We start from the raw sequence: 24719 nt of genomic DNA on the forward strand, positions 1-24719 counted from the left end.
CGCAGCCCTGAGCCTCCTCTAGCTCCAAAATCCATTTCCACTGGCCGCGGAATGGCGCCGCCGCGGTTCGCCATCTTCGGCTACCACAACTCCCGCACCTCCCTAGCGCTTCCAATTCTACATTCACGCTGGTCATCGAGTCCAAATCCCCATCTCTTCTCATCTCCCGCAAATATCTGTCGCTGGTGGAGATGAGTTCAACGCAGATCGGGAGCGGCGGCGCCACCACATGGAGCTGCAAGGGTTATCTCCATCGTGCACCGCCGGCAAGGGCCTCGCCGCCGCGAGCCGCTGGGCTTCCCGTCTCCATAGCGCGCTGCCTGGAGGACGCCCACCTCCACCACGCGTTGCAGGGCTTCCCGTCTCCATGGCGCGCCGCCGGGAAGGGCCTCGCCGCCGCGCGCCGCTGGGCTCCGTCTCCATGGCGCGCCGCCTGAAGGACGCCCACCTCCACCACGCGCTGCAGGCTTCCCGTTTCCATGGCGCGCCACCGGGAAGGGGCTCGCTCCCACCGCGGGTGCTGTTGGGCCCTTTCTCCCATGGTCCAGCTCGCCGCCAGACCTCGCCAATGGATCCGCTCCTCTTCCCGTCAACTCCCGCACCTGGCTCCAAGAAGGATGTAAGTTACGTAGGTTCTCCCCATTTCTGATTGTAAATTTTGGAGCTGGGATGTACTTTTTGATTGTTGTTTTTTCTACATCCACAATGATGGCACCGGCGGATATAATTTTGCCCCTTTTTCTACATCTAGATCTTGAAAATAGTAGGTTCCCCAAGATTTGGATGTAACAGTGATAGGTTTACCTGTAATTTCTTTGTTTTTTCTATACATCCACGCTGCCTTTGATTTTGTGTAGTTGAACTCCAATTTCTTACATGCCAATATTTGTTCTGAATTGAAGGAAGAAAAGAAGGAGATGGCAGATGCACTTACAGTGTGTTTTATTTGTGCGAATTTATACACGATCATGTCATGAATTTGCGACAGAGCCGAGAAGGCATTCCCTGCATTGAATTTGCGATTGAGCTGAGAATTCTGCTAGTAGTAAATTTTGGAGCGGAGATGTATTTTTTATATCTTTTTACATCCAGAATAATGGCAGCGGTTGACTTAATTTTTTTCCCTTTTTCTACATCTAGGATCTTTTTTCTTCTTTTTTCTACATCTAATTTTTTTGAAAATAGTATGTTTCTCCAGATCTGGATGTAATAACAGTAGGTTCTCCCAAGATCTAGATGTATTTTTTAATTTTTTTTTACATCCATCCCTACTATCTTTTGTAGAAAAAGAAGGTGGTGGATACACATTTTACTTTTCCGTCATTTTTGTCTAGATTTTGTAATTGGATTTTGTAATGCATCGATGCGGATGTATTTTTCCTCCAAGGAAAAAAGAACGGTGCGGGAGACATGCAGTGGAGCATGGGAAAGAGAAGGCCCGACGCGAGTGAAGTAGTTTCTATTTTTGGAAAGTACAGGCTGTCGGATTACTGTTTTTTCCATATTTGGGTGGGTCACTCCCTAAGACTAACCAGTGCATGAGCACTGTGTAGCAACGCCCTAACTTTTTTTCTGAAATAATTAGAACCCATTTAACTGCCGGAGCCATCTCAGCAACACGGAATACAAACTTTTCACACAAGACGATGTAACCGCAAAACCAAACAACGTACTATTACTAGAGTACACACAATGTAAAAAAAAGAACCCTCAAATTCAAAACAATAATTTTATTCCTTCCCTCTGGCTCCTTCTCACTCGACGCCCAACTTCTTCCTAAGCCCGCCGATGAAGTCATACACCTTGTCCGGCGAGTAGAGGCTCCTGGCAACGCTCTCCCTCTCCCCGCAGCGCGCCGCCCACGCCGCTAGCCTTGGCGCCACCTCCGCCACGCTGAATTCCCCATAACTCTCGAAGGTCTGGAACCAAGCCGTTGCCGGCGCGAACGCGGCGTCGACAAACCCGAACCCGTGCTCTCCGCCAAAGAACTCCTTCTCGCCGAGCTCCGCCTCCAGAGTCTTGAGGATCTCCAGCATCTCCGCCCGCGCCTGCATCAATGGCTCGCCCTTGAGCTTCCAGATCCTGGTGCCGCACTCGAACAACTTCTTGTCGATGTAGTCGGCCCAGAACCTGGCGTGCGCGCGCGCGTGGGGGTCAGCGGGGAGCAAAGACGGGGTCTCCGGGAACGCCTCGTCCAGGTACTGGAGGATGACGAGGGACTCGTTGACGGGCTTGCCGTCGTGGAGGAGGACGGGGATCTTCTTGTGGACGGGGTTGGAGCGGAGGAGAAGGTCGCTCTTGCCGCCGAAGAGGTCTTCTTCCACGTGCTTGTACGGGAGGCCTTTCTCGGCAAGCGCGATGCGGCAGCGCATCCCGAACGGACTCACCCAGAAGTCCAGCAGCACCAGGCCGTCATTCTTCTCTCCCGCCATTGCTGATTAGATGATGGATTTCTCTCTTGGGTCTTTACGTACTCAGTATACGTGTGTGTTGTGTGTATGGATGAGGAGGAGGTGAGGACGTGGGTGAGGATTTATAGGGGAGCTGGATAGGTTGAGCTCGTGTGTGGTTGGGTTGAAATGTTGAATCGAATTTGCTGGTTTGGTCCGGTGTGTCACCGCCTGCGTCACGTACGGGAGGGTTTCCCCGGCCTTTCTGAGGATCAGCGCCTCTGAAGATGTATTATGTGGGCATCTAGTTGGCATGGTCGCGCATGTCAAGCCTGTATGAGTGGTGGGCGAGGATGTCACATGTGCAGCACAGTTGATCGCGGTTGAAAACCAGGAAAATATATGAGGTAGGTGGTGACGACATCAACAGAAGCTGGAAGGGCGCTTATTGATTATAGTTCTAAAGAGAGAACTGGAGATCGGATTTCATTATTTAATGGATAAACTTCAAAAAGATGATGGACTTTTGGAAATTTCTTATGAACAACCTCTCTATGGGGTACAACTTTCCAATATTACATGGAGTCATGGACGAACACGTCTTAGCAAACTATGCTGAACTTTCATAAATAAATAAAATCAGAATGCTTTTCTCTAATTATTAGCTGATCTTAGTGCCCGTTTGGCATTGAATTATGTCTGAAGTATTCTGAGACTACCATGATTTCCAAAAATAATGCCATATTATATAATTTATTAAGTTTTTGGGTGCAGTGAATAGTGTAGTTTAAAACCCAACGCATTCTCCAAAATGGCAGTTTTCTTTTGCATATTTGAAAATTTGGTATTCTGGTTTTGAGAACAACGAGCTTCGACTAGTGGAGACAGGCCCTTTAGTCCCGTCCTGTAAGGGGCTTTAGTCCCGGTTGGCCAACCGGGACTAAACATGCGGGACTAAAGGCCGAACCTTTAGTCGCGGCCCGATTACCTGTCGAGACAAAAGGCCCTCCACGTGGGTGCCGTGGAGCGTGCCGGAGCGAAGGACCTCCAAGTGCTTCTTGTTTGAATCAAAATAATTCTTTTAATAAACAAAAATAATAATGTAATAATAATCTTGAATAAATAAATAAATGTTACTGAATATGGGGAGCTAATAATTTTTTAAATAAACATTAATGATGTAACTAATATTTTTTTTTGCCAAACATATAAGTGGATAACCTCTTTTATGGTTAAGTACGAGTAATCTTTATGCATTATTCAATTATTAATTTAAAATTAATAAAAAAATATAAAATCCTGAATTTCTGGCAAAAACTAAAATCTTCCTGCTTTCATATTTTCCTTTGGAATTTTGAGGATCTAAAAATTGGCTAACCGGGTAAACCCAGGTGAATTTGGATGTAATTTTTTCTCATGATCATTTTGATATATTATATGTTTTTTCGACGTCGTATGCAACCAGAAATCCTGTTTTACCTTTTTGTAAACCTTTTTTGCTTAAAAAGTTGAAATTCAAATTTTGTAATTTTTCCTAATAGTAGGTTGCGTAACATACATGAATCTCAAAAGATTTTATTTTTATATTTTTCTATCATTTTCTTTCTTATTTTACAAAGCTAAAAGAAAGGAGATCCGAGGGGGGCGGGGGGTTGAAGGTTCGTGGGGAGCCAAAAAACGTAAAAATCGTTTAGTCTCGGTTCGTATTACCAACCGGGACCGGGACTAAAGGCTTCTGCCTGGAGGTAGCCTACCGCCACCCCTTTAGTCCCGGTTGATATTTTAATGAACCGGAACCAAAGAGTGTCGTACGCGTGGGCGGTTTCGGGTCGACGTGGCCATGCCTTTAGTCCCGGCCGTAGTCTGGGCCGAGACTAAAGGGGCCTGATGAAATGCCTATTTTCTACTACTGTTTCTAACATAAATTTAAATATTACCTCACATTACTAAATAGACTTTAGTGATTTAATATCAACTCAAGTTACAACGACACAACTACCAGAAATCTAAAGGAGAGATAAAATGGTCCTTTCTCTGACTCCTCCTGAAAGCAACATATTTTCTCCGTTCACAATAAGTGGACGATTAGCCTTAGTCTTTATTCACAAAAGGGTGTGCTTTAAAATGTCAGATTTTATATTTCTTGTGTAACCAAGAATATAATGTATATCTGGAGTTTTTTTTTTCATATTGATGGAACACTCCATTTGAATATGCATTTTTTTAAAAAAAATCTTCAATTTTACGTTTTTAGATTATTTTTATTCTTTAAAAAGAATCTATGTGTAGCTCGAGCTACACTTTCCAGTACAAGCTGCCCTTTCTTTGTTTTTTCTGTTTTATCGACGTAGACCACTGTGTGGTGGACCGGTGAAGTCCGGAGCACCAATCTCGGGATTTTTTGCGAAACGCAATACAAATGAAATGATCATACATACCCATATATAGTCATATCATATGATCTTGAGATTGATCCGTCACCATTGAAGAAAACATTACTTCTTTATGAGACACCAATATGTCGGGTTTGAACTCTAATGGGACTAGAGGTGGCAGTGTCATTCTAACCATACAATTAGATGTTGTTCTCGAGCACTAATCCAGTTGCGTAGGTGCTGACGTATGTACCGCAAGCAGAGCAATTTTGTTCTTGTGGGGTCAAACCAAACATGTCAACTGAGTCAAGAGCAGGCGAACCAGCCAACCTAAAAAAATCCAGCTTCTACCAAAACATCTGGTTGCCTGGATCTTAGGTTCGGCCAAACAAGAAAGTATAGGAAAAAGTATTTGAAGACCCTACCAGTATTCTTTTTGGTTCTGTAGTGTCCTCTTCAACCTTTTGTGACGATTACCACATCGCATTACCATCCGAGAACAAGATCAAATACACATGATGTCCTGTATGTTTAGAAGAAAATCTTTGGATTGCGTACGTCAGCACACATATCAGCTCCACCCAGATCATCCCCGATCCTCTGCGCCCGAGAGCCGTGCACGGTCCTCCATTCTCACTCGACTACTCGTCCGTCGCACACACACAAACGTGCGCCCATGCCAGACACTCACGTATGGGGCCGAGGCAACACCGCTTGACGCAAGCAGTGACACTGACACCCCGGAATTCCCCGCTCGGTACGCACCACCAGTTCGATCCGATCTTGACGTGCTAGTCAAACTTACCAGACCATTCCGGAACATGCACGACCTCACCTAGCTCATCCACCCTCTCGTCTTCCCGCGCGCGCGCCCCTATAAATGCTCAGTTGCTCACCAACATCCCCACACCATCCTCACTCCACATCTTCGCAACACTCACGTCCACAAACACAAAAATCGACCTCCCTCAACAAACCAACAATGGCGGCCGAGAAGAGCAGCTCCGACCTAACCCTCCTGGACTTCTGGGTCTCGCCGTTCGGGCAGCGCGTCCGCATCGCGCTGGCCGAGAAGAGCCTGCCCTACGAGTACGTCGAAGAAGACCTGCTCGCCGGCAAGAGCGACCGGCTCCTGCAGTCGAACCCGGTCCACAAGAAGATCCCGGTGCTCCTCCACGGCGGCAAGCCCTTGAACGAGTCCCTCATCATCGTGCAGTACCTCGACGAGGCCTTCCCGGACACCCCCTCCCTCCTCCCCGCCGACCCCTACGCGCGCGCGCAGGCCCGCTTCTGGGCCGACTACGTCGACAAGAAGGTCTACGACTGCGGCTCCCGGCTCTGGAAGCTCAAGGGCGAGCCGCAGGCGCAGGCTAGGGCGGAGATGCTGGAGATCCTCAAGACCCTCGAGACGGAGCTCGGGGACAAGGAGTTCTTCGGCGGGGAGCACGGGTTCGGGTTCGTTGACGCCGCCTTCGCGCCCTTCACGCCGTGGTTCATGAGCTACGAGAAGTACGGCGAGTTCAAGGTCGCTGAGGTTGCGCCCAAGATTGCGGCGTGGGCCGAGAGGGTCGGCAAGAGGGAGAGCGTGGCCAAGAGCCTCTACTCGCCGGACAAGGTCTACGACTTCATCGGCGTCCTCAAGAAGATGTACGGCATCGAGTAGATTCGGCAATAATCTGGCTGGGCGCGACGACGATGCATGGGCGTTTGCAGCTGGATTTGTTCGTGGAGTAGTGTGAGGTACTGCACCGTTTCCTTCCGTGTGGTTGGTGCTTGGTCCCTGTTTCATTGCCTTGTGTGGGTGGGTGCGTGTTGTACACGTTTGTGCGTCAAAACGGGTCTCTCTCGCGGGGCACCATCGAGTTGCCTCGTGTGATTCCCTTCTGTGGAACAAAATAAAAGCTGGTCGATCGTTTGAGTGGAACAATCGGTGAGTGTTTGTGCTGATTTTTGTTTTGTTTTTTGCAACTTTACTCCCTCCTGCTGCCCACTGCGTTGTGCTTAACTTTTTCGTGCGAATCAAATTTTACAAACTTTGATAAAATAAATAAATAGATAATAATACAAAGATCTACTCCTATACTAAATGCATATAATTTAAAATAAATTTCAACTGTATATCCAACTTATTTTGGGTAGGAGGAAGTATATATGAGGCTTCTAAAGAAAGAGTATTTCAGACACCTAGCAGCCGACCGGTTTTTAAAGCAACCAATTTTCACGCAATGGCCAGAAGCCATTTATGCATTTTAGTTACTGCTACAATTTTTTGTTCGGTAGCTCGGCGCGACCCCATGACAAGTTGCCACGTGGTAACATCAGATTTAGAATTGCCCTCCCTACCCTAATATAGTAGTATGGGCACCTTGAGTTTGCACCAAGATATATGATTCCGAACATGTTCTCGATATAAATTGCCTAGGCTTGCTTCAATCAAAGTTTTAGATATCTTTCGTCCTACTTTTTTGCCTAGGCCTTTCTCAATCGATGGATTTGGAAAGATACCAGCCTCTTACATGCGGCGCTCGCTCCGCTGTCCTGACATGTGCAGAATTTGTAGCCCGTACAAGGCCCTAAAATTTATATAGGCCGATGCAGGCGCTAGTCCTATACATCGAATAGGTCGGTGCCTACCAGGCCGCACATCCTGGTATGATATTGGGCCTGGCCCATTTAGATTTTGTTTTTCGTTTTTTGTTTCTGTTTATTTCCTTTTATTTTATTTTTTGTTTTATGCCTTGTTTTCTGATTATTTTTCTGTACAAACTCCAAAATAGTTCAAATTTGAGAACTACTAAAATTAAAAATTGTTCAAATATAAAAGTATTCAAATATTAAAATTGTTTAAATATGAAAATTATTTAAATTAAAAAATGTTCAGATTCAAAAATTGTTCATATATATAAAAATAGTAAATTTTCGAAAATAATTTTTTCAAATTTTTGAGAATTTATAAATTTAAAATATGTTCATATCTAAAAAATGTTCAATTTTTTTAGAATATTTAGATTTTAAAATGTTTTAGTTTTCCAAAAAAGTTTAGATTAGTTTTTTTTTTAATTTTTAACAAAGTAGAAAAAAGACGAAAAGAAATAGTAGAAAAGGAGAAAAATGGGTAAAAAGAAAAACAAAACATGGTTAGGCCGGCCCAACACCCACGTATGGTGTGCGCCACCGGTCCGCACCGACCAAGGTGGTGTATAGAACCGGACACACCTATAGAACGCGTTAGTGTGCGTTTGTACGCATCGCACGCACAGGGGCTGTAGTTGGGCTTGGCCCATTTAGTTGTGTTATTGTTTGCTACAGTTTGGACGGATCGTAGTTATGTTCGCCCATACGGACGGACAAATATACAAATTTGTAATTTGCCCACTTTTGAAATTTGGTCAGATTGGAAATGTTCTTATTTTTCAAAATTTCCCAAATCCGAAATGTGCTTAGATTTAAAATTTGCTCAGATTTAAAATTTACTCATATTTAAAATTTTCTTACTTTGAAATTTGCTCGAATTTAAATTTGTTTAACTTTGAAATTTGAAAATTTTGTTTAAAAAGTTCAGAATTTTCAAAAAAAAGATAAATGAAGCAAAAAAAATAAAAATGAAAACCGGCAGAAAACCAAAGAAACCAGCAAAGAATGATAAAGAAGAAAAAACCTGAATCGGAAATTTCTAGAAGCTTCCTAAAACCAGAAAAGACCATAACACAGGCAAATGGGCCGCGGCCCAGCAAGGTCTCGCTGCGTGCGAAGCGTATTAGCTCCCGCACTGAAGCGATGAATATGTTTTCGAAATCGTTAGAAAAAGGCCGACCTTCGCGAAGGGAAGACAACTCCCTTCGCACACGACAAGTGGCGTACTGTGGTGCCAGAAAATATTTTGAAAGTGGTCTCCCTGCTCGTCACGTGTCGCAAGGTGAATCAAGATGGGGATGAGGGATGAGAGAGAAGACAGTAGGAGGGTGGGTTGTGTCAACTTTTTTTTTTGTTAGATTTGTTTTTTCAAATGAAATAGCTTGAGAACCGTAAGTCCAGAACCGTTTCCACTTTTGTGACCCCTCGTTGAGATCTTTAAAACTAGATCCGATGTTGATAGGTTTCAAGATATTTTTTCGTACTTACTATACTACTATGGTTGTACTCGAGGTGTGTATCTAACTATACTCATATATTAATTAATAAGTACTTCTGTTTTGAATGTATTAGGTGCATTTTCCATTTTGCTCGTGTGAGCGACTGTATTTACTCGTGTGCGCGATTGTACCTGTCTCGTGTGCGCGACGGTAACTGTACTCGCTCGTATGCGCGACTGTACTTACTTACGTGCACGACTGTACCTCTCTCGTGCGCGCGACTGTATATGTACTTGTTCGTATGCGCGACTGTATTTATTCGTGTGCGCGACTAAATATGTACTTGTGCGTGTGTGCGATTGTCCTGGCTCATCTATGTAACTGTACTCGGGTGTTTACTAAGTTGTACTTGTCATCTCTTGTAGTCGTGCTATGCATGCGCACGGCCGAACATATGCAGCTGTACGCGCGAGGCCGGCGGGGCGTACGCGGTTGTACGCTCGTGGATGTAAATACTAGAGCTGCTCTACTCGCACGACCAGACGTTTCACGCGGTATGTACGTTGTGCGGGACAAAGTTTTCCTTAACGAAACCCATAACCTCTCATTTGTGGGTAACAAGTTTTGGAAAAAAATAGAACAGAGAATAGGGAAGCAGTCCTTACCTGGGCCGCTGGGCACTTTATACCTGACACAAGCCCACGTCCTGGACGGACTCGTCTTGAGCGAGCGAACCCTCGCTGGATCCGATCGATCGACGTATAGGAAACAACCCACGCGACGTCTACCTGCGGCCCGTGTCTGACTCGCTGACTCCCGCGACGAGGCCGCGATGCCGTGATTGCCAATTCGCTGTTCTTGAGACTTGAGACGTCAGCCATCAACGCCAGCCGGCCAGAGAGGCAGAGAGAGGTGAATTCCGTCCCATCTTCCCTGGACCCTGATCGGCCACGGCGTGTGAGCAACTACTACTCGATCGGCCTATCGGCCTACACTCCCTCGATCAAAACAGTAGTACATCTTTTAGGCTGATGGGCAAATCCAATCAACCGCGGCTGATTTTATTATTTCATCTTTTCTATGTAGTGTTTCAGAATCAAGATTTGATTCAACGTGGGGTACGAATCCGATACAAAAAAGTTTAAGAGAAAGGAAAAGGAAGGCGTTCAAATTAAATCTGAAAATTAAGGAAGCTACGGACAGGTTTATCATAAAAGAAACGCATGTGTCCTACCACAATCAGCATTTCAACCTTAGAAAATGCTGCTGTTCAAATAATGAAATGAACATTATGCAACCGGAAGTTGACGCAGGTATGATTCTTAATATATCTAATTGTTATGTAAGACATTATGATATATACATTATATTTGTTGAACAATTTAAAATTTCTACTAAGATAGGGCCCATTTAGAGTTTCACACATAGCTCTGGATTTTTCCGGCTCGGCCCTACTCAGACTTATTCATCAACACTTGCTCATCAGCCCATATACCAGAACTGATGAATCAATGCCTCACAAGCTACAGATAGATGGACTGAACACATGAATTTCACTTGCCAGTCTAATGTTAAATCCAGATGCCCATTTTTAATGGTTTTTATTTGTGTGATTGACGAAGTCGCCATATGTGCCTTGCTATCGATGAGAATGCCGTATCGCACTTAAAGAATATTCCACCAATGTGTTCCCTTCCGATTATAAGGCCGACACCCAACCATTCAAGAAATGCAAGGCTGTTGGGACTGCCGAGGAAAGGACCAAGAAATAGAAGGCTAGCACCAGAAAAGCTCTATTCGAAGCCCACCCGTCCAAGAAATGCAAGGCGACTGGGACTAGCAATCGTTCTACCTAGTTCAGTGAGCTTTTCCCTTTGCAGCTTATGCCGCAAAAATTGCTTCCTCATACTAGTCCCTGAAAGAATACGTTTATAGCCGTCTCCTCGGAACAAGTCTTGTCTTTCAGCTAGATGCACCGCTGAAGATTTACACCTATATGTGGGCACTTGTATGTGGCAAGGTGTCAATCTAAGCCCTAGTTGTTCCCGCGAGCATAATCGGGATATATCGGACCATGCTAGGTTGTTGCCGTTGGCAATTTTGACAACATTGGTGTAGTCTTGGAGCCAGGTTTTTGGTTTGGATACACCATCGTAAACCAGTATATGCTTGGGCAAACATAACTTAGACAGGTATGCCTGTCTGCGGACGGCTGGACCTTGTCCTATCGGATTTGGTTGAGTTCATTCCTTAGGTCAGACACGTCCACTAGTTGTGCTGGCTCCATGGTTGGCTTGATCATTATAATGTCTCGCAGATCCAGGGCGTCTGGTAGCATTGGAACGAGCCGAGTGATGGTTGCCGCTGCATCCACCACCTCCATCGCCACCCGATGTTGGTAGGGGACGAAGACGTGGTCCTTGGCCACCATGGGAAAGTTGTCCGCCTCTAGCACCCCGGCTACTAATATCGTCACCGCCTGACAGTGGCGTGAGAGGAGGTGGGGGTATATCATTACGGAAACTCCCTCAACTACAATTTCGCGGTGGATTGTCGTCCTTGCGGGAATTGTGATGTTTGCTAGGAGGCGGCATGTCCCGGTTATTGTTACGGCGAGGAGGATGTGGTAGCTATTGGGTATCATTGCGTCGCCTAGCCGTGTTTGTTCTAGTTACCGGCTCATCGTCCTGTCGCCGGTGCTTGTGTTTATATTCACCCTTGGGAGACCGCCTAGGCGAGTTTTTGCGAGTTGGTAGTATCTGCGCAGAAGTACGATATTCGTCCGATTTGGAAGCAACCCAGCCGGTCCTAGAGTAGTTAGCACACTCATTTTGTTGCAGAGTCTTCACTATAAGTATATTAACTTGGGCTAGGGCTGCCGGCGTTCTGTCCCTATCTAGAATTTCTCTTCCTAGGATGACGTTATTAACCAGTGTGTTTGCCATGTAGTTGCTTTCACTGCCCTTAGGCTGGTCATAGTGGAGAGTAACTTAGACTAGTAACATATGCCATGTTACTAGTCTAGGTTACTACCTTCATAGTGGGTACTAGTAACTTATATGTGGTGTCATGCATTGTATCATTTATTATGTTGTACACTCATCTTGCCTTGAGGTGTGTGATGTTATGGTAACATAGGTAGTTACCACCTCACCCTCTTTCTTCATTTATTAGCATGCCATGTCACAAAAATGCCTTGAGATGTGTGATGTTACTAGCTATGTTACTCCCACTATGAGCAGTTTTACCTTCATAGTGGATAGTAACTTATATGTGGTGTCATGCATTGTGTCATTTATTATGTTGTAGACTCATTTTGCCTTGGGGTGTGTGATGTTATGGTAACATAGCTAGTTACCACCTCACTCTCTTTCTTCATTTATTGGCATGCCATGTCATCAAAATACCTTGAGATGTGTGATGTTACTAGTTATGTTACTCCGACTATGAGCAGCAGTCTTTGATATGCCTATAACCTCCTCGTGCAAGGCGAATAGACGGCGCGTGATGGCAGGATCTTGCGCTACTCGCCGTCTTCGGATTTACTAGTAAAGCTCGGGATGAAGCCAATTAAAGGACAACCGAGCCTTGTCGATTTTTTCTAGCGTCTTCTCGGCTCTGTTAGTTTTTCTACCTACTGCTTGTTGTGCCAGTATCTTCCTTATCTCCTCTAGATTTTCGGTGTCAGATTCCATAATAGCTATGAGAGAAACTCAAGCGGGTAAAGATGTGAGATGTTGAACGACTTTTTTTTGTGTGGCTGAATGTGCTTCAGGCGAGTTAATGCCGGTTTCTGTGCCAGGAATAGGCGGTGCTCGAAGTGTTGCAGCATGGGTTTCAGTAGTCTCAGGTGGTCTTTCCTCTGTTCCAGTGGCGGTTTGTGTGATGACCACAACTATTGTCCCGGGAGGAATTCTGGCTTGCCTGAGAGGGCTTGCTGGTTTTTTCGAACAAAGTTATCTTAATCATCATAGTCTTCATCAGACGTCTCAGATTCACCCTCATGGTCGCTCTTCTCCTTACGAGCAGGGGTAGTACTAGTACTTACGTCCAACTAGCTATCCTCGTACTCCCTGGGATTGTGTCAACATGGCCTGCAAAATGGTGTTCATCATGGTATTGTCGATGCCTCCAGGAACTTCCGTCTGAAACTCGAGTCCAAATGGTCCTAGCCACGGTGGGAACTATCGTTTCCCCGTCGACGTTAGTTCCATGAGGGGTTACTCACGACTTAGTGTTAGTAGTGAAACTAGACGACGGGATGCTCGGGAACATGTGACTTGGCAGCTTACCCATGTTCACGTTTCCTTGGTAGAGAATCGCTGCTTTTCGCTAGAATTTACTATTGGCACAAAGTGCAAATCATAATGATGTGATGAGATCTAGGCTTCTTGAGTTCTTCTGCCCTAAAGTCTTCCGCTAGGCTAGCTTATAAAGGCGCGAGAACGTAAGACTTGATGGAGGTAAAGACCTAACCTGCTAATGAGTCCTAATCTATTCCGTCAAATATGTCGTGTCTTGTACTTCAAGTCTTCCATCTTCCTGAATCTTATGGAATCCAGCTTGGACCTTCTTTAGTCGGCTTAAACCTTCATCTTCTAGCAACTGGGCTTCTTGGCTACATCGATATCTTCGCTACCCAAATAGGCCACGTGGACATGCTATGCTAGGTCCCTATCTTGGAATACCCTATTTGGCTTAACCCGACACCGGTGGAGATAGGTAGCATTACAAAGATCTTTTTATGTGTTTATGTATTTAGACGGCTGGAAAAAAGACTGGAATATCCTTTCTACAAACATGTACTATTCACATACGACTACTATTCTCTTATTGAATCTTAACCATTGACTATTTAAAACAACTTTTTTGATGATGTGGCTTAAAGTAATGCCTTTATGAGGACCGGATATTGCTTTTAGTATGTAATAAAAATATAGATAGATTAATTCTATGATGTTGCTCAATCGGTGCTTCAGTTAATCCTGGAACTTGATATGGCCACGGTTGCCTACTAGCTGACCCACCTCTCCCTATATTAAGGTATGTACAATAGGGTGACGTCAGCCTTTCCTTACGGTTGCCACGTAGGATATTTACTTAGTTGGTGGAGAGAGATTAGAGAAATAGAAGGATGACTTCCCTTAGCTAAGGGATGATCTCGTACGAAATAAGAGAAGGCTATTTTGTCCATTGTATCATTTGTCTTCTCTTAGCAATTCGATTTTTTTTATAAAATTGAATTGATTCTCATTTATTGCTACGGATAATAATAAGAGTAATGCATCGTACCATTTATATTTAGTGTCTTCTCAAGATGATGTGGCCCGCTAAGAGAAGACGCGTCTTTCCTACCATTGTATATGCCCCTTATAAACTAATGTATTTGCCACTTCTATCGTTTAGATCTACAAATGATAAGGGCATGTACAATGGGATGATGTCAGCCTTCTCTTAGCCTAGCCACGTAGGATTTTTGCTTAGTTGGAAGAGAGAGAAATAAGAAAGAGAAGGTTGTCTTCTACTCTTCGCTTAGCTAAGAGATCATCTCTTAGAAAATAAGAGAAGGATGTTTTATGCATTGTGCGATATGTCTTCACTTAGAAAATTAATTTCTTACTTAAAATTAGTTATTTATCATTAATTACTAGGGATGACAATAAGAGATAATGTATGACTTATATCTACGGCTTTTTAGATAACATGGAAGGCTAAAATAGACATGTCTTCTCTAACATTGTACATGCCCTAAGTAGCATTTGTTTGCCTATTTAAACCCGCTAACTTCACTATACCTAAATACGCAGGAAATATCATCTACCTTCATCATGACCGCAACGAGGCCACTCGGAGATGACCGGTGCCCACCATGCTAGTGGAAGTTTCGGCGGATCTCAATGTGTTCGTATACCCCTCCAACCTGACACCCCAGAGAGCCCAGCCGCCGGCCAGGGAGCTACTCTCTTTCGCTTGGACCATGGGAGTAAGTATCGATGTGGCGCGGAGGCGGTGGTAGCAGAAGCGCCATGGCTACCCCTCAAGATTTTGTTCTTGCTTGTGGGTGGTAAATTGACAAATTAAGTGGGATGGGTCTGGCAACTGCGACGTGTGCAACCCGTGACCACTTATAGCCTAGTGGTCCTCTATTATATCCCGCATGTTGCTTTTAATATGCAACAAATTCAAATTGGCACGCTAAGGATCAAAGGGCTATGATGTGTGAGAGACGACGAGCTACGATCTGTGAGGGATGTTGACAAGGATAACATATTAGACTTTACCGTTGGTGGAATTTTGTGAGAAAAAAGATCGGGGTGAGATTGACAGCGTGCATGGATAAGGACCACGGAAGAAAACACTTCATCTAATAATAATCAGAATAAATAAAAAACATTTGACCGTTGAAATAAATAGGTTACCCATCTTTCTCAAATTACAGTTTCATATTTTGGCTGAATTAGTTAACTTATCCACTAGTAGAAAAAGGACCTTTAGTCCCGGTTCACAACGGGCTTTAGTTCTGGTTGTGCAACCGGGACTAAATGGTCGAGACTAAAGGCCCCCCCTTAGTCCCGGTTGCTTATGAATCGGGACTAAAGGTCCATCCACATGGTTCTGGGTGAAAATGTCTGCAGGTGAATTTTTTAATTTTATTTTTTCGATTTATTTTTTCGTTTTTTTTTCGAAATTTCTATTATTTCAGTTATTTGCATAATTTAGTCTCTATCTCTAACTACACTTATCTCTAGTCAAATTACTTACTCGTGCTCAAACTTCCCGTTCGGTCACCCATCCTCCCACTACTCTAGCACTAGCACGTTTAACTTCCGAATTCCATTCCGTCCCGCATCCAAGTGCTTCGCGCGCATGTATGTGATACTAGTATCATATCAATCATATTAACATGTTGGTTGATGTCACATTTATTTTTTTGTTTGAATTTCAGAAATTCTCTTAATAAACAAAAGTAATGATGTAATAATAATCTTGAATAAATAAATAAACATTAAATTTTTAATTTGTATTATTTTTAATTTTTTAATTTTTTTTGCCAAAACTAAAACCTAAAAATTTGAAAATCAAAAAATTGGGTAAAAGTAATAGTAATCTTTATGCAGGACGCAATTATTAATTTTAATTTTTAAAAAAGCAAAAAAATAAAAATCCGTAATTTATAGCAAAAACTAAAATCTTCCTGCTTTCGTATTTTCATTTGGAATTTCGAGAATCTAAAATTTGGCTAACCGGGTGAACCCACGATGATTTTGATATATTATACGTTTTCTTCCGATGTCGTACGCAAAAGTTAATGCGGTTTTACCATTTTCAAAAAGAAATTTGCAAAAAAGTGAAAATTTGAATTTGTTAATTTTCCCTAATAGTAGGTTGCGTAACATACAGGAATCTCAAAAGATTTTATTTTTTGAATTTTCTATCATTTTCTTTTGTATTTTACAAAGAAAGAAAAAGGCGATCCGGGGGGGGGGGTGGATGGGGGTGAAGGGTGCGTGGGGAGTAAAAACATTTAGTACCGGTTGGGGACACCAACCGGGACTAAAGGGTACCCTTTAGTCTCGGTTGGTAATACCAACCGGGACTAAAGAGCCATGCGCTGGCCGCAGCCCACCATAGCCCTTTAGTCCCGGTTGGTGTTACCAACCGAGACTAAAGGGTCCCGGGCCGGAGCATTAGTCTCGGTTCACCAGTAGAACCGGGACTAAAGACCCCATTAGTCCCGGATCAAAATATTTGGGGACTAATAGGTTGGGATGGAAGGCCTTTTTTCAACTAGTGATCGGTTCCCACAGTCTTTCCGTATTTCCAGCCTTGTTATTAGGGGAAGTGTTGACATGTCGGAGTATCTTTTATCGGCCTTTTTCAACAGTTTGGATTTTGGGATGAATTGGCTACTAGGTCACTTGACAAAGAATCAAGACTAGGAAGGTACTTTGTTGAATCCAGCGGCGCGAATGTGGGTCACTCAGCTAGTTACTACTTAGAGCATCTCTAATAGAACCCGTAAATCCCGTCGGAACCGAACTTTTCCGGCGGATTTACGGGTTCGGGCAGAATGTGTCGCAGATCAGTGACCGAAAAGATGGGCCGGCCCGTAAAATAAGTTCAGGGTCCGAACAACTCCCCAACGGCCCCTATTAAAAGGGTTCGCGGAGGGGAGTTCGGGTCGCAAGCCCTACTCCCCTCCGCCGTTCCTCTCCCTCCGCCGCCGCCAAGCACCATCTCCTGCGAGCAATCTAGCGAGCCCCAGGCAGCGATTCACCGGGCGAAGGGTGCGCGCAAGCGCAGTGCCTGCCGGTGGACGAACTAGGGGGCTCACGTCCCTAGGGAAGCTCGCCAGGTACGGCAACGCCGGTGAGGGCTCCTCGTTCGGCCAGTCAAGCCGCGCACCTTGGCTCCCCGTCGCGGGCAGCAGCGACGACGAGGACCTCGTCCCCGCGCGGTCGCCCACCTTCTCCGCCGGGGACTATGTCCACGGCAGCGACGACGAGGACGCCGTCCTCGCGCAGACCAAGGCCATCAGCGCGGCGGAGGCTCGCGCGCGCTTCCGCCGGGAGGAGGCGGAAGCCGTCCGCCTCGTCCGTGAATACGAGGCGGCCCGCCGGGAGGCCCGCGTCCGCCGCCTGAAGCTCGAAATCGCCTAATTTACCCGCACTCTTTCAAATTCCGCTTTACAGTTCCATTTTTACGGTTTCTAATCTGCGCAACTGCCAAAATCGAACGAAATATCGTTTTCGGAAGACTGAAAACTATTTTTTCGGTTTGCACTTTTCCGGGCTCTGTTAGAGATGCTCTTAGTACTTACTACTCTTGAGAGAGTGTTTGCGGAACACGGCCTATTCACACGGAAGAAATGACCGATAATTCTCAGTATGCAAGTACCACTAGTAGTCCCAGTCAAGATTTGTCTAGTGGCGTGGTGGATGTCGACTTCAACTGTATGAGGCCGCGGATGAGACACGCTAGGTACACTTGGTTGCATTGACCGATGCACTGGCGGTGCCAGGAGTTGAAGTTCTTGTTCACATTTCAAATCTATGATGTCGAACACATATGTTTTTGCTAATTTTACATTATTTGTTGCTTAATCTATGATTGCATTAAAAGGATTTTCTAAAATGTTATGTGGTCAATTGACATCATAGATTCCAACGTGGCTTCGCCACTGGACGGCTGAGGGCACCCATGATCGGAGATAGCCTTCACGACTATGGTCGGCTCACCATGACCGGAGATAAAGCGGCGCCCACCACGGTGGCGGATGGTTCAAGGTTCGGCTGATCGCCCGTTGCCCGGATCACTCCATGTTGATGGAGTTCCTCTTCTGATTTAGCTAGTGTGTTAGCGGCGAGGCCACCCATGACAATCTATGTGCGTCCACATTCAACACAAAAATTTCGCATGTACATCTCGAAAATCTACGTGAATCCGTACACTTTCACGAAAAAACGATATTTTTGTGACCGACGTAAAAACGATAAAATATGTCTCAAAAAAAGCTTTATTTTAGCACTAAATTTTGTCTTTTTGCACACCGCAAATGATAAGTTGATTTTTCATTGAACGAATTTGTAAGCACGTTTCATGTGCAGATGTACATGTGAATTTTTCGTTTGAATTTCTGATATTTTAAAATATCAAATATTCATTTGAAAATAAATGGAGCATATGCATCCCAAGAGCCAAAACATCATCCTCGCATACTTATGTTTTTTTAGAAAAATCAAGCTAAGTAAACTTTGATCAAACTATTAGAAAGAACTATCAAGAACAACCATATTATATAGATATCATATGAGAATATATTTCACGATATATCTAATGATGTTGATTTTAGGTTATACATGTTAACAACTTTACCTAAATATTTGATCAAATTTGTGTAGTTTGACGTTTACAATATATAAACCCTATTATTGAAACAGAGGATCAACAAATTGGCACGCTTCCCCGCAAAAAAAAAAACAAAAAAAAATTAGCACGCTAAGGATCAACGAGGTATGATGTGTGAGAGACGTTCACGGATCAACGAGCTACGATCTTTGAGAGACGTTGACACGGACAACCTATTAGACTTTACTTTTGATGCATAATTTGGGAGAAAAAATATTGGGGGTGAGAACGACATCGTGCATGGATAAGGAGTGGGAAGAAAACACTTGATCAAATAGCAATTAGAATATGATGACAAACATTTGACCGTTGAAATATACACTAGCGGCCTATCTCCAGCAGTGTTCCGTCTTTTGGCTGAATTAACAGGCTTATCAATTCAGTATGGTTTCAGAGATAGTAAATCGTTTCAATTTCAAGATCTAGGCCTAGTTTGGCAACAAAGTATTTCTAAAAATAAAGTATTACAAAACCATAGTATTTTTGTGTCGGGCAAAGGAATACTTCAGTTTCTTAAAACCACAGTTTTTTGACGTTTTGGCAAAAACACAGAGACGTTTGGCAAGTGCTGCTTTATTGTGGTTTCGATGCATGTAAAATCAAGTTTTGCCCAATAGTGTAGCTGCAATAGCGGTTGTAAACTGATTGGACGAAGTAGTACAATGCTCCAATGGCGTGGGCGCTAGCCGCTGTGTCGTCGTGCGCCGTCTTCTTGCGCGAATTGCAATGGCCTGGATCACTGGACGGTTCCTCCCAGGTCCTCTCATCTCAGGCTCGGCCGTGGGCTAGCGCATTTTCTGCTGGCGCCCATGTGTTTCTTCATGAGCGCCAAGCGAGGATCTAGAGCAGATATGATGCGGGGGCGACTTAGAAACGCGAGCAATGTATGATGCGTCGTTTTTCTCATTTCTCAGTTTTAGAAAAAAGAGGGTCGGACCTCTTTTTTCAATACTGCAAAAATACCACAGTTTTGGAAATACTACGGTTTTGAAAACTGCAATATTTGTTAGAGCCAAACACCTCACAGTTTTCCATACTGTAGTATTTCCAAAAACTGCAGTATTCTGATAATACTTCAACAAAAACAGAGGTACCAAACGGAGCCCTAACCAACGCATCCAGCGTTTAAAAGCTACCGTATTCTCGTATTTTCAGCTTTGATGTAAGGGGGAAGTGTTGATATGTATATTTTACTGGCCTTTTTTTAACAGTTCGAAATTTTGAGTGAACCGGCTAGCTCATCAATTCAATATTGACAAAGAAGCAACACTAGCTAGAAAGGTACTTCGTTGAATCTAACAGCGCAAATGTGGGTCACTCAGTACTACCAGAGAGTGTTGGCGGGGGACGGCGGATTCTTCAGTAGTGATATTCACACGGAAAAAATCGCCGAAAATTCTCAGTATGCAAGTGGTAGTCAAGATTTGTGTAGTGGCATGGTGGATGCCGACTTCAACCGTATCTCGTAGAAAATGTAATGATGCCGCGGGTGAGACACGGTAGGTACAATTAGTGGCATTGAAGAAGTTAGTTGGAAGGCTGAGCGTTGAGATTTCTTCAAATGCACTGCCTAAATTGGAATAATAATATAGTATTCCCCGTATTGGTAATACACTTGAGCAAGTGTGCTATACTGTATAATACTACTATAAGTATGTAATCGACTGTGTAGGCTGTAGTGTATGCACGTCTTTGGTCTTGCTCGATGGAAGCAGAAAGCAGCCCAGCTCCGCTCGCCATGGAGGTAGAAACTAGTACCCCAGCCCCGCAGCAGCAGCCGCCGCTCCACCGCAACCCGCTCGCCATCGTCAATATCGTGATGATCGGCATCGGCGCTGTGGCCGGCCCGCTCATCCTCCGCTCCTACTTCGTCCACGGCGGTAGCCGGAAGTGGCTCTCCAGCTTCCTCCAGACATCCGGATGGCCCCTTCTCCTCCCTCATCTCATCTTCCGCCGCCGCAAAGACTGTTGCTCGCCTCTTTTCCTATTGCCTCCTTGGCTCCTCGCCGTGTCGGCCGCCTTGGGTGTCGGGATCGGGCTCAGCGATTTCCTCTACGCCTACGGCCTCGCCGACCTCCCGGTGTCCACCTCCTCCATTCTCATCTCCACGCAGCTCGTCTTCACGGCCTTCTTCGCGCTGGTCGTCGTACGCCAGCGCTTCACCTCATTCTCCATTAACGCCGTCGTGCTGCTCACTGTCGGCGCCGCCATGCTGGGGATGAACGGCGCCGGATCCGACCGCCCGGAGGGGGTGTCGCGTGCCGCGTACTATGTTGGCTTCGCCATGACGATCGGCTCGGCGGCCACGTACGGCCTCGTGCTGCCCCTCATGGAGCTCAGCCAGGCACGGCTCGCTGTCGCTGGCAGGTCAGCCGGCTCGTACAGTCTCGTCTTGGAGATGCAGATCGTCATCGGCATCGGCGCAACCGCTTTCTGCATCATCGGGATGATCGTTAACAAGGATTTCCAAGTACGTAGTCAACCTTGCATATTGTCAACTGCACTGCAGGAACGATACATCATACATATGGATGGCCAGAGCACAGGAGACAACAAAAACCCCGGAGGAGTACATGACACTGCCTGTTTCCGTGTTGGTACAGCACCCCTCGTGGGTAGTTACGAAGATGTCCATGCACTTAATAGCGCGTACATCATTGCATGCCACAAGTATACATGATCGTCAGTGTCTTAACTATGCATGATCCCCATGGGTACTGGTCCCAGTATCCCCTGATGGGCTCACCCGCCAAAAACTCAAATTTCACAAGTTTTTATAAATAAATACCTTTCACTCTAGCTATTAATTCTATTGATTGTTTCTTTCCATCCATTGAAAAGGATCATGATTACTTCATTTTTATGAAAATTCATGGAATCTAAATTCTTCGTGTGTACATTTTGAATGATTTACTACCCGGGGCATGTATCTATCTATTATCTATTACTACCTCCATTCCATAATATAAGCTGTTTTGGCAAACTAAAATAGTTTGCCAAAATGGCTTGTATTATGGAACAAAGTGGTATACACTAAAAAACATGGCATCAAAATTCTCCTTGTTTACAAATTCTGATCTGTTCTACTACTCGGGATGGTAGGGAGTGTTAGACTTTTTTAAGCAAGTGTGCAAGAATCTCATTCATGGGTTAAAGTACAATTAGTTATCAGTTTTTTTTACAATCAATACCATACATATTTATTGTATCAAGTAGTACATAGTGATACTCAAGTTTTCTTTAGCGATTAGAAATATAGAATCTAAAAGAAATAAGCAAATCTTTGATGTCTTTAAATTCTTCCTATTTGGCCCTTAAGACACCCGAGGGTGTAAGGAATATGTGGCTATGAGAATCCTTAGCTTTCATGCTTAAAACTTATGTACAGCGTGTGTTTGGTGAGTCGGGTGCAAAGGATTCTTTCACACGAGGCAAGATAATGTCATACTTTTAGTTCATGCATGGTGCACGTGGTTCCTACAGTAGAATTTGGTGCAATTTTCCATATTCAGCATACTTTCTAATCCAATGATTATACATTCATGTTTTACTTTTGTTGAACATGAACTTTATTGGAAGAAGTTAAGGATTGTGTCACAATGCAGGCTATCCCACGCGAAGCCCAGGAGTTTGGCCTTGGCCAAGTAGGCTACTACTCTTTGTTGGTTGGAGCAGCCATTGTTTTCCAGTTCTTCTTCCTTGGCATAATTGGTGCTATCTTCTATGGCTCAGCGCTTCTCGCTGGTGTCATCATGACCTTGCTCATATCAGTTACAGAGGTGTTCGCAGTCATATTTTTCCATGAACATTTCAATGGCACCAAAGGAGTCGCTCTCGGCCTCTCACTGTGGGGTTTCGTTTCGTACTTCTATGGCGAGATCCAGACAAATGCAAAACAATCTGACATACCACCGATTACAGAGCATTTCGCTGTTTAAACCGTCGTATATATTTTGCCATATTGAGTGTATTTCTTGTGTAATTTGTACACTAGCCAACATACAAACTCAGCGTGAGCTTCCCGGATTTGTCTGTCATCAAACCTTTCGACCGAGTTTCACCCACAACTTATTTTATGTGTGGATTGTTAATGAAATGTGATATCCCCATATTTTTAGTCTATTTCATGTGTGCGTATGTATGTACATTATTTTACACATGTGTTAAATACAATAGGCTGTACAGAAGCAACTTAAGCAATGTGTGTTGTCAAGACATGCAAACTATAATTTCAATGCTTCAACTTGGTGGACAGATCAAAACATAATTTAGAAAAAAGACAATAGACTGTGTAGAAAGCAAATGGGACAAGGTATGATAAGATGAGATGCCACCTCAACAATTATGCTGGGAGTAGGAGCTGCAGCACTTCGAGGAGTTAGCACAGGACGGGTTGGCACATCAGGAATTTTGACCGAAAGGCGCATCGATCATAGGGTGTGGAGCATTAGGTATCCTTCGAAAATGGACTGCACACTAGCTTCAGGTTGAGAATGTCTATCTGGAACATGGGTCTTCCCTTCTACGACTGAGTGGTTAGCAGAGTTGCATTGACTATCCCACCTTCTCTGCATTACTTCTATTTTCCTAGCCAGGGCATCCATCCTACAAATCAGTTCATCATTACATGCCCTAAGCCTGGTATTCTCCATTTTCATTTCTTGATAACTGGCAGATTGTTTTGCAGCCTCAACCAACTTAAAGGAATGACGTAACAACCCCAATGCATGAACTCTGTGACGAGGGGGCTCCTCGGCAATGCCCACCATGATGGGCTTAGGGTTAGCGGAATCCTGCAGGTTGGCACGAGACATCGGATATAAGAAAAGCAGGGAGAGAGATTTACCCAGGTTTGGGGCCCTTGATGAAGTAATACCCTTACGTCATGCCTGTCTGATCTTGATTATAGATGAAATTGATTACAATGGGGCAGCCGATGAGATGTGTGGTGGTGATCTCGCAGTAAGGCAAGGTTTCTAGGGTTTGACATGCGCGTGGTTGTATGTGATTATGAGAGAGGAACCCTGGCAGGCCCTCTCCTGGCCATTATATAGGTGGCAGGTCCCGAGAGTCCTGCTTGGAGTCGGTTACAACATGGAGGAAATATATCTATCCTTTCCTTATTCGAACGCTTCTTGCCTTGTCCTTCAAGAATCTGTCACCGTCCATATTTCCACCATGCAACCGATGCATTGGGCCTTCTAGGGTTGTGGTGCTTCAGATCGGCCCATTGTTGGGCCAAAGGAGGTAGGCCAATGTTGGGCCCGCACAAATCCGTGGATTCGAGGTGCATCCCGAAATTTATCCATCAGAGCAGGAAGGGTTTCTGGCATCTTGCTACGCGGGAACATGGTGCTGTAAACTAGGGACAATGTCCTTGTGCAGAAGTCGAGAAAATCGCGAATCTGACTCGCGCGATCTTGAAATCTGACGATTTGGCGAGTACGTTCAGGTGTAACCCAAAAATTAGAACCATGCTCCGATGCAAGTCTGAGAAGCACATTGGATCGAGCTTCAACACGTTGATCTTCGGCAGCGGTATCCAAAAAAGGGAACCTGTTTTCAGTGGAGGAATCAGAGAGGAAGGAAAAACAGCAGGAATAAAATCAAGTACGATTAAGTAAACGAAGTATACCCGTCATGTCCAAGCTGGAATCATTCATCAGTTGAAGCATGTAATTCTCTCGTGAAGAAGCTTCGGCAGCCTCAGTAACCGCGGCCTATTTTTCAGCTATAGCATCCTGAGCCTGCTGAAGCGCAACTTTTTCCCTCTCCAATGATTTTCGAGACTGCTCCATTATTATAAGTGCTTGTTTCTTCATAGACTGAAGCTGTTGGCGAAGTTCTTTCAAGTCTTGTGCTGAACTCTTACTCGAGGAATCTTCAATAAAATCATCATCAACAGGCATTTTCTTCGAGTAGGAGGAAGTAGGAAAAGCATCGGAGGGACGAGGAGCTGAAGTGTAGTTATC

At 44.5% G+C, this 24719-nt stretch overlaps 3 protein-coding genes across 3 annotated transcripts; 2 read left to right on the plus strand and 1 right to left on the minus strand.

Annotated features, from left to right (window-relative positions):
* Nucleotides 1-1610: 1610 nt before the first annotated feature.
* LOC124698430 (probable glutathione S-transferase GSTU1) lies at nt 1611-2489 on the minus strand. The gene has a single exon (XM_047230916.1). It carries the CDS (start codon nt 2430-2432, stop codon nt 1755-1757), a length of 678 nt encoding a protein of 225 aa, XP_047086872.1. The 5' UTR covers nt 2433-2489; the 3' UTR covers nt 1611-1754.
* Nucleotides 2490-5681: 3192 nt separating this feature from the next.
* LOC124702504 (probable glutathione S-transferase GSTU1) lies at nt 5682-6465 on the plus strand. Its single transcript, XM_047234650.1, has one exon. It carries the CDS (start codon nt 5748-5750, stop codon nt 6426-6428), a length of 681 nt encoding a protein of 226 aa, XP_047090606.1. The 5' UTR covers nt 5682-5747; the 3' UTR covers nt 6429-6465.
* Nucleotides 6466-20430: 13965 nt separating this feature from the next.
* LOC124702505 (purine permease 3-like) lies at nt 20431-22869 on the plus strand. Its single transcript, XM_047234651.1, has 2 exons — nt 20431-21217; nt 22353-22869. Exons 1-2 carry the CDS (start codon nt 20453-20455, stop codon nt 22683-22685), a joined length of 1098 nt encoding a protein of 365 aa, XP_047090607.1. The 5' UTR covers nt 20431-20452; the 3' UTR covers nt 22686-22869.
* Nucleotides 22870-24719: the final 1850 nt, after the last annotated feature.

This window comes from Lolium rigidum, chromosome 3 (assembly GCF_022539505.1).
Source record: "Lolium rigidum isolate FL_2022 chromosome 3, APGP_CSIRO_Lrig_0.1, whole genome shotgun sequence".
Classification (NCBI taxonomy): domain Eukaryota; kingdom Viridiplantae; phylum Streptophyta; class Magnoliopsida; order Poales; family Poaceae; genus Lolium; species Lolium rigidum.

Excerpts from the sequence above, each read along its gene's own strand:
- LOC124702504 (XM_047234650.1), top strand. The coding sequence starts at position 5,748 with ATGGCGGCCGAGAAGAGCAGCTCCGACCTAACCCTCCTGGACTTCTGG.
- LOC124698430 (XM_047230916.1), bottom strand. The coding sequence starts at position 2,432 with ATGGCGGGAGAGAAGAATGACGGCCTGGTGCTGCTGGACTTCTGGGTG.
- LOC124702505 (XM_047234651.1), top strand. The coding sequence starts at position 20,453 with ATGGAAGCAGAAAGCAGCCCAGCTCCGCTCGCCATGGAGGTAGAAACT. Across the intron at positions 21,218-22,352 it reads TCGTTAACAAGGATTTCCAA|GCTATCCCACGCGAAGCCCA; the intron begins GTACGTAGTCAA and ends GTCACAATGCAG.